This window comes from Ciona intestinalis, chromosome 6, assembly GCF_000224145.3.
Source record: "Ciona intestinalis chromosome 6, KH, whole genome shotgun sequence".
Classification (NCBI taxonomy): Eukaryota; Metazoa; Chordata; class Ascidiacea; order Phlebobranchia; family Cionidae; genus Ciona; species Ciona intestinalis.
In genome coordinates this window covers 2,132,695-2,141,755 of record NC_020171.2, presented here as the reverse complement: position 1 = coordinate 2,141,755, position 9,061 = coordinate 2,132,695, and the positions used below count along the sequence as shown (strand labels likewise).

Genomic DNA, 9,061 nt, shown 5'->3' with positions numbered 1-9,061 from the left:
TTAGAGTAAACAAAAAAGTAATAAATATGGCTATGTTAACAGCAAGTGTATTTATTTATTATAAGTGAGAAAGTTATCTTCTGGCAATTGTTGGTACATGTTCTTGCTCCTAAGTGTATTATAAGTGTGAAAGAGTTATTTTGGCAATCGTTTGGTTGGAACCTTAAAGAAAAGATCGGTTCGGTAGCCTTTTTATGTTAAAGTTTACAGTTTTGATTATTGGAACGCGTATGAGTGGAACTTGTAGCCCAGAGAAAATAACTGTTAGATTACTATACATTTTAAAGTTCACAGTTTTAGTTTTAAATCTGTAATAGTAAAGCTCTAAGCACATAGAGCAGTTATAAACCGGTGCTTAAAGTTTTCCTTATTCCTGTTTTCTTCCCACGCAAAGTGAGCAACGCATAGGGTTTGAGGCAAGTTGTGTCTGGTGTGCTATGCAATCCTTGCCTGCGATACAGTTAGTAGTACAGTGTTTAGTTTACTGTGTAAAGATTACATTTTATTTGTATTTACAGTTTGTTTACAAGTTAGGAAAGTAGCTTTTGGAGTTTTATGTTTAATATAGTACATTACTGTGGAGTAAGATACCGTTATAGAACATATTACACAGTTGTGAGGGTACTGTTATAGTCATGTAGATATTGTTTTACTACCAAATGAGACAATAAAGGAGAATAAAAACATGTCCCATCTTACCCCAACCTATCATGCTTAACCTGATATGTATAGTAGAGTGGGAAAGATGGGACACATTTACATTCTATTTTCTTGTCTCATTTAGTGGAAAACAAAGAAAATTTAAAGAATTATAAAAACGTTTTCTCGCGACTCCAATAGACCGTTGTTAATTATTTAAAACACGATCAAATATTTCGATATTATGTGCGTAAGGTGTCCCGTCTTCTCCCACCCTACTATATATTGTTTAAGCTGTCGGTTCAATTTTCCAGTTCTTTATGTTATGACACTAGTAATAACAAGTGCAATTTAGACCTGAAAGATTAGGATTGAATCAAAATTGTGAATATGGAGAATGTTCTTGAAAGTCAACGAGTGATAACCGAACAACTAACGGACTTGACTTCTCAGTTGCCTCAAATCGGTACAGAAGGTACGTGTAAGGACTAGATTAGAGCACTGTGTGGATCATGGTATTTAGATATTATGTGCTGAAGTTTCCCCCCTACTATATAGCTGTAGATTGTAATACCTATACAGTGCTGCTGTTGGGTAAGATGGCTGTCGTTAACACATAATATCCCATATTTCATAACCGTGTTCTTAATAATTACCAACGCTGTTTTGAAGTCGTGAGAATACGGTTTTATAATCCTGTGAATGTTCTTTGTTTACGATAAAAGGTACCGATAAAAAGGAATGAAAACATGGACCATTTTATATCAAACTAATATAATTAATTAATGAATAAATGCATGCTTTGTTGTCTCAGTTCGCTTGTAGTTTCGAAAGCTCGAGCTCAGGAAATCCCCCGCACTAATATACAGTAGGGTGGGAGAAGATGGGACACATACTAACTGTATTTTTTCGTCCCATTTATCAGTAAAAAAAGAACACTAAAAGATTTATAAAACTATATCCCCACGACTCCCATAGACTGTTGTTAATTGTTTAAAACACGATTAGGACACTTGGGAATTATCTGCTAAAGGTGTCCCATCTTCCCCCGCACTAATATATAATAGTTTGTCTGCGATGGCCCTCACAGTACTATATACTTAAATAGCACATATATGTCAATTCACGAGTTCTTACAGGGTAAGCTGATTATAAACTACGTTCCAAAGCAGGTTCTGGAAATATTACACTTCAACAAAACTTCGTCACAATTGACAGCGGAAACAAAAACGAGTTTAATATTTCTAGCTGCCCGATACAAACTGTTGCTGGTGGTGGCGTCATAGATAGGGAGATTCCCGCAGGTGATACCATGGAAAAGGATTTATTTACCTATTTATGAATAAATGAATGTATGTAACTTATTTAATCTTGCATGTGACGGGGCACATCAGTCGTTATAACGCGGGTGTTCTGTTTTATACACCTCGTACCCGTTTACTAGTTGTGGCAAGCGCCAGTAAGGGTGGCAACTGGCAATATTAAGCCTCAAACCCATAGTGGCGAAAACTGTAAACGTTGTGTTTTATTTATCTTTAAATATCATATAACTCTGTACATATCAACATAGTATGATTCTAATTGCTGTATTAAATCGACAGGTACATCAAGAACAGGCAGCGTACGTGAAAAAGGTATATAGAAAGTCTTTTTAAATAAATATGGTCACTGCCGTATCCTCGCGTGAGACAACGTCAGTCGTTATACCACAGGTGTTCTGTTTCATACACCTCGGTGTCTTGCTTAAGGACACATACGCCCATAATGGTAGCAGTATCAAGCTTCTTTCACATGTATCCTCTATGCCAAAGTCAGATACGCTAACCACTGTGCTGCAGCGACGGTGTTTTGCATTGTAGGTAATTCTAAATGTTTTCAGATACTGCTTTGATGAAACAAGCAATTGAAGAAGTAATTGAAGCAATAGCAGTGAAACGAAAAGTAAATGCCATTTACAGCCATCAGAATCACGATACACCCGTTGTAACCCCCAGGCTATCTAAGGTGAGACTCGTAAAAGTAGATAGCTGGACTCCGGTGGTTATAGCGCGCCTGGCTTTAACCCAGAGGTTACGTGTTCAAGGTTCTCCGCTGCCACCATTGCTGGCTAAATTGTAAGCCATACAAAAAACGCAATCACCCACAAAGTTTCATACGTGTTAACTCGTAATCAGGCACGAGGTGTATGAAACAGAAGACCCATGTTATAACGACTGTTTATTTTGATTCATTTTTCTGTTGCTTTGCAGGTGTCTTTCTACGAAGGGGGTTTTCTGCCCGATGGTGACGTCTATACGCCATCTACCGACCGCTCTTTAATTGGTGGACAAGGAGACTTAACTTTCGAAGAACTTATTCAGTTATGGAAAGAAAAACGATACATCGCATTAATAGGTATTACTTTGTTTGTACGTATGGGTTGTTTGAATTTTCACCCAGTCAGAAAAAACAATTACCCGGCACAAAGTTACATACGTGGTAACTTGTAACCGAGCAAGCGGTGTATGGAACAAAACACCCGTTGTTTTAACGAATGATGTCATTGCCCCGCCATGCAAGATTAAATAAGTCCATTTATCCATCTATATGCATACCACATTACACAGGGGATCCGGGCTGTGGAAAAACAGTGTTATCAGATCGTTTAGAAACTCGCTGCGGGTGCGTGTGTTTCCATTTAAAGTTTATGAACCTAAACTACGACAGTGCAACACTGATAACATTAAAGGAACTTCTGTTGGATTTCGCGCACCCTGAGTTGGACCAACACACCAGGGACCTAGCGTTTGAATGGGTGATGAAAAATCAGTCGAAATGCTCAATAATGTTGGATGGGTACGACCAGGCTCGTTGGGCCATGAAAGAAAATCCCCCAAAAGTATCCTACGTCACAAAATCTTGCGTGAGTGACGTCATATCAAATTTATGCTGCGGGAACTTTTTACCGATGACGCAAGTGCTGGTGACGTCACGACCTTACATGATGTTGCCATTACCGATTCGATTACGACCTCATACCACTGTGTATATTCAGGACCTAAACTTTAACGACATGAGAGTGCTGTTTCATCGCATTGCTGGTGCCAAAGCTGAGGTACTGTGGGATACGATAAACAAGAACGCACCACAGTTATTATCACTATGTTTGAACCCGCTGATGCTAAACTATACGGTGAACGCCTATCTTTCACAAGAGGACACCAAAATCGACGTCATCACAACTTCGACGCAACTATTTTCTACAGTGCTGGAAATGCTACGGCGGTCAAAGCACACGAAGCATGCTGATATAACAAACTTACGAGAAAAACTCGGTCAAATCGCGTATAAAGCTACACGTGCAGGCACAGTGCTTATAACTGATAGAGAAATGAAGGCTCAAGGTCTTGATGCAAGTTTAGTACAAGACGTTATGGTTTGTGTAATGGGATACCGTGGGTGTACAGACAAGCTGTATGATGACGACACTCTGCTTTGCTTTTCGCACCAATGCTTGCAGGAATATTTATCAGCGCATCATATTGTATTTGATATGGCTTTTGGTGACTTTAAGAAGTTTGTGAAAGAGAAGCTGGATACTGATCATTGGGCTGTGGTGAGAAGGTTCGTTTCTGGATTGTTGATTGACAACAAACGATACAAAGGTATCTATATAAGGTTCTGTGTATAAAGGTGTATATAATATGAATATATGTTATAGAATTATATTTGGCGGGAAGTTTACGCGGGAGATTTTGGCGGGAGCTAAATAAAAAATATATACAGATTAAAATATACCGTAGTTTCACGACTCTGAAATAGCGTTGTTAATGGTTAAAAAACGATTACGAATTATGGGATATTATATGCTAATGGTATCCATCTTACTCCACAGTAATATAAAGCTATACTAAAGGTAGAACATACGTTAGAATTATATCAGCTACGCTTTATTCTTCTTCTTTTATTTTTTGTAGAGAAACGAGTAATCATACGACGACGACTTAATATTCCTAGACCAGAGGCGTTGTACAGATTCCGAGGTACGTATTTATCGTAAGGAGGGTGGGGTGAGACACCTTTTCATTCTATTCTCTCGTCACATTTGGTAGTAAACAAAGAACATTTAAAGAATTATAAAACCGTATCGCTACGACTCCCATAGACCATTGTTAATAGTTTAAAACACAATCAGGATATTTGGATATTATGTTCTAAAGGTGTGCTACTCCATCATTTCTATACATTCATTTTATACAGCGGCTCGAAAACTAAAGGGAGACTGGTATTTACAAAACACGCTGTCGAAATACAGAAAACTATGTGCACGCCAAGACCAACGCCCGAAAGGTAAAATAAAAATATTATAGATCCTTTGGCTAAAAGAGACATATGTGTCTAACTTTGCGCATTGCCCCAACACCCGTGCTAAAATTGAAAGTCTATGCTAACAGTGTGACTCCTGGACTAAGCCTTGCCACAAATATAACAATGTAATGTAACTTGATTAATAGAAAACGACAGTCATTATAACACGGGTGTTCTGTTTTATATATCTCGTGCACGCTTACGAGTTGCTACGTATGTAACTTTGTGGGTGACTGTCTTTATGCATGGCTGACAATTTAGACAACCCATTAGTAACCACTTCAATACTTGATTTTCTTTATATTTTTTTAACAGATTCTACAAAGAAAAGGATTCTCGACATAATGATGCAAGGGCGGGAGTTTAACAGCCGAGAGATCACCAAGTACATGGCAAGCTGCTTTCCTTCCATCAACGCCAACTTCAGTTTTACGTCGCTTTCTATCAGCGAAGCTCATGCTATAGGGCTGATACTACGCCATGTTTCGAAAAAAGTCTTCAGATTAGGATTCTACAATTGTAGTATGGATTCGAACGCTTTCGTGCATATCTGTGACGCAATAATTAACATGAGAGGAACGGTAAGACACCTTTTTTGTTTCTATTTAAAAAAATGTATTGCAAAGTAGGGGGTATGTGTTTCTGGGCAAGTTGTACCGTATGTATATGTGTGCACGGCGCTTAACGGCAATTTCTTTCACCCAGCGGTCACCAAATTGTTAATGTAAACCTTTATATTTATTTCTCTTTAAAAAACGTGTTACATTGTAGAGAAGTGAGCAAAATACAAGAATGGTCACAGCTCAGAGTTCACTAAAAGTCTATATAAGTTTTACTCATTAATTTACAGGTTGATGAAATGTACATAATGTGCAACAACCTCAGTTCCGTAGAAGACATATGTAGGATCTTAGTGAAGATAAATTGCCGCCTTACAATGTGGGGGTGTTTTAACGACGAAGCAGGAGGTATGGGACGTAATGCAAACGAGCATGAACAAAGACTTCTACAGCAAAGCTTGAACTCAATCGTCTCCACGGTACTAAATTTGTATCTTTGTTATACGGTGGGGAATATGGGACACCTTTTTATTATATTTTCTTGTCCCATTTGGTAGTAAACAAAAACATTAAAAAATTATATAGCCATATCATCACGACTCCCGTATAGACCGACGTAAATTGTTTATGTTTTTATTTTAGTTTATCGGCGCTTTTGAGTAACGGAGTAGAATATAACTTATTTATCCCTGCGTGACGGGCAACGACAGTCGTTATAACAAGGGTGTTTTGGTAGTAAACAAGGAACATTTACAGAAATATATAACCGTATTTTCATGACTCTAAAAAAGCAATGTCGGTTGTAAAAAACACGATTAGGAAATACTTGGTATTTTTTTATTATCATAACAATATACATGTAACTTTATAACAGGAATTGGAAATTGATGTCGGCACACATATAATTCGTCAAACAATCCGTCGTAAAACGGTGCATTCGTTTATTACACCCCACACCGCACAAACAGATAGAGAGGCTCAATCATTAAGTGCCATAATTGAACGGCAGTGTACGGCACCTTCGTAGAAGAGTTTCAGGTGCATTTTTTATTGATTGCATTCAGTATTCATATGCTTTATTCAATAGGGGTTTGGGTACGATCCCCGGCGCTGCTACCACTTTGTGCAATCGCAGCTTATTTATTCAAGAGGAAATGGGTCCGAGTCCCTGCTATTATTGTGGGCGTATGCGTGCTTTGGGAAAGACATTAGCAGGAGTTGCTTTAACCCAATAATGGTTACTAATAGGTTGCCGAAAGTGGCATGTACGTGGTAACTTACAGCGGGCACGAAGCGTATGAAACAGAGCACCCGTGTTATAACAACTGTTGTTGCCCTGTCATGCAAGGATAAACTAGTTCCATATATACGTGGTAACTGGTAAGCTAACACGAGGCGTATGAAACAGAACACGCGTGTTATAACGACTGTTGTTGCCCCGTCATGCGAGGATAAATTAGTTGCATTTACTTACTTACAAATACGGACGTCTTTCTAAAAAAAGCCTTTGCATTTTAGTTGGAATTATATTTATTTAAATGAACATTTATACACATCATGTCGAATCTCACACATGCGGTATATACTAAGGGAACTTTGTAGCATTTTTTTATTTTATTTACCACCAAATAGGACGATAAAAGAAAATAAAAACAAAGTTTATCTTACCCCATCCCTATACTATATATGATATGAATACGATAAAGTTCGTCTTTTTAATTTCCGGGTAGATAAATTGATTTTTCCATCGCGTCCTCTCTGTTCTCGCAGTATTCCAATTTCGACGGGTAGTTTGTGCATTCAAACTTCGGGCTATTTCTTACATACTCCAAGTAATCTGGGCAACCTGGGAATATGACGTTATCAGCCATAATAGTCGTTCCTTGCCTTATTAACCCAAGATTCTCCAGCATGATAAGATCCCGCTTATAAAGCTCTTTAGCATGGTCAATAAAAACAAAGTCAAAAGTCCGAACCCCGCATTTTTCAGCAATAGTTGGCAAAACTTCGTCGCTCAAACCGCGCAGAATTTGCACCTTTTTCTCCATGCCTGCAAAGGATATAATTTCCTGCGCAACATCAGCGTATTGTGAACTTGCTTCTATGGTGAATATCTTTGCGTCTTCTTTTAGCAGTCTACTCATTCTAAGAGCGCTATACCCGCAATAGCAGCCAATTTCCAGAACATTTTTCGGCGACGCTTCCAAAAACGACTTATCCAAAATCGCTCCTTTGACGTCACCAACATTCATCGCGATTTCCACGCTCCAACAATATTTGTCTATGACGTCAATGACGTTTGTGACGTCACCTTTTATCGCGTTTTTCATAACGTGATCCAGAATACGGGGAGGAAACTCCTCATCGTGAAACATATTGCAAACGTTAAGTAGTATGGTCTGGTTACAAGAGAAAGGCCTTAACGCTACGGAATGGTGAAACATATCAAAAAATGGCCAAACACTTATCAATACTATTTAATTTTTCCTTTGGTTAAGCGAAGATTAACGTTTATCCAAACTTTACGTAACTCATGAAGGTTCAAAACGGCCGCGTCGGGTTTAAAATCTGGCTTAACTATCACATATGGCGCAACTGTTATGCTAGTTTACTATGTTTTTTGTATGACTCAGCGACACATCCGGCGTTTCACAATATTGTAAGGAAATGATATGACAGCCTGCCATTCATTGGTGCCTATTATCTGTTCCTGGTGGAACTGCATTCCTACGCGTTCTGTATGCTATAAAACCATCTTATTTCTGCGTTATGAGGGCAGTATGAGCTTTCTTGTTCTCTTGCTGTCGTCACGCTTGTCCTCAATGCCACTCGTTTGTTCGTTAATAAACCGAGTTGTCGACCTAGCGTTATAGAGTCGTTTAAGTTGAAATGGGCGCGAGCATAAACTGATCAACGCAACCCAACAGCGTTAACATTAGCTTGGTACAACTACTGTTGCTTTGACTTCAAGTAAAACTATACCCAGTCACCCTAATACAATATACTGTACCTTTCTACACTGCCATACATTACCATGTAACTTTTTAACCTAGTTTTCTGCCATAATAAATAGGTTACGCTTCAAGCTTTGCTGTTTGCATTGGCAAATTCATCGCTTCAGCAAACTTCTCTATCTCTTTCTTTTATCTCACTACGGCTGCTATCCGTTCGTTTTCCGAGTACCGTTTGTCATAACAATGTAAAACACAGACTGGTACGCGGCCATCCCCGTTTTATAATAAATCGCTATGTTAGGTTTCGGTTTAGCGATTAATGTGACTTGATCAGTACAGTTCTATTCCAAAAATACGTTTTAACCCAAGCTTAACATAACTATTTTTACTGATTAAGGGTTCAACAGCCACGCCTTTTAACTGACCCACTTTCTCACGCTTTAAACATATAACATGTTTTAACAACTGCTGTTTTGCTGTTATTTCCCTTCTCTTCGTTCATTAAACAAACTTATCTTCGCTAACGTTTTCGAAGAGGCAACTGAAATTACGTTATACATA

At 38.4% G+C, this 9,061-nt stretch overlaps 2 protein-coding genes across 4 annotated transcripts; one reads left to right on the top strand and one right to left on the bottom strand.

Moving 5' to 3' along the window:
* The first annotated feature begins 944 nt into the window (after positions 1 to 944).
* LOC101242293 lies at positions 945 to 7,212 on the top strand. Of its 3 annotated transcripts, XM_026834813.1 has the most exons (12): positions 945 to 1,114; positions 1,809 to 1,943; positions 2,241 to 2,273; positions 2,519 to 2,643; positions 2,889 to 3,033; positions 3,246 to 4,283; positions 4,596 to 4,661; positions 4,879 to 4,968; positions 5,302 to 5,567; positions 5,837 to 6,025; positions 6,421 to 6,584; positions 6,634 to 7,212. In XM_026834813.1, the coding sequence occupies exons 1-11, from the start codon at positions 1,030 to 1,032 to the stop codon at positions 6,571 to 6,573; spliced, it is 2,325 nt and encodes a 774-aa protein (XP_026690614.1). In that variant the 5' UTR covers positions 945 to 1,029; the 3' UTR covers positions 6,574 to 6,584; positions 6,634 to 7,212. The 3 variants fall into 3 exon arrangements, with proteins under 3 accessions (XP_026690614.1, XP_026690615.1, XP_026690613.1); XM_026834814.1 differs by having other exon boundaries at positions 1,812 to 1,943; positions 6,421 to 6,849; XM_026834812.1 differs by having other exon boundaries at positions 6,421 to 6,849.
* On the bottom strand, positions 7,059 to 8,869 carry LOC108949546 (catechol O-methyltransferase-like). Its single transcript, XM_026834848.1, has one exon. It carries the CDS (start codon positions 7,988 to 7,990, stop codon positions 7,262 to 7,264), a length of 729 nt encoding a protein of 242 aa, XP_026690649.1. The 5' UTR covers positions 7,991 to 8,869; the 3' UTR covers positions 7,059 to 7,261.
* Between the last annotated feature and the right edge of the window lie 192 nt (positions 8,870 to 9,061).

Bases quoted from the DNA above. Each gene is read 5' to 3' on its own strand.
- LOC101242293 (XM_026834813.1), top strand. From the start codon at position 1,030: ATGGAGAATGTTCTTGAAAGTCAACGAGTGATAACCGAACAACTAACG. The intron at 4,662-4,878 runs GTACGTATTTAT...CATTTTATACAG, and splicing joins GGCGTTGTACAGATTCCGAG to CGGCTCGAAAACTAAAGGGA. The intron at 5,568-5,836 runs GTAAGACACCTT...ATTAATTTACAG, and splicing joins TAATTAACATGAGAGGAACG to GTTGATGAAATGTACATAAT.
- LOC108949546 (XM_026834848.1), bottom strand. From the start codon at position 7,990: ATGTTTCACCATTCCGTAGCGTTAAGGCCTTTCTCTTGTAACCAGACC.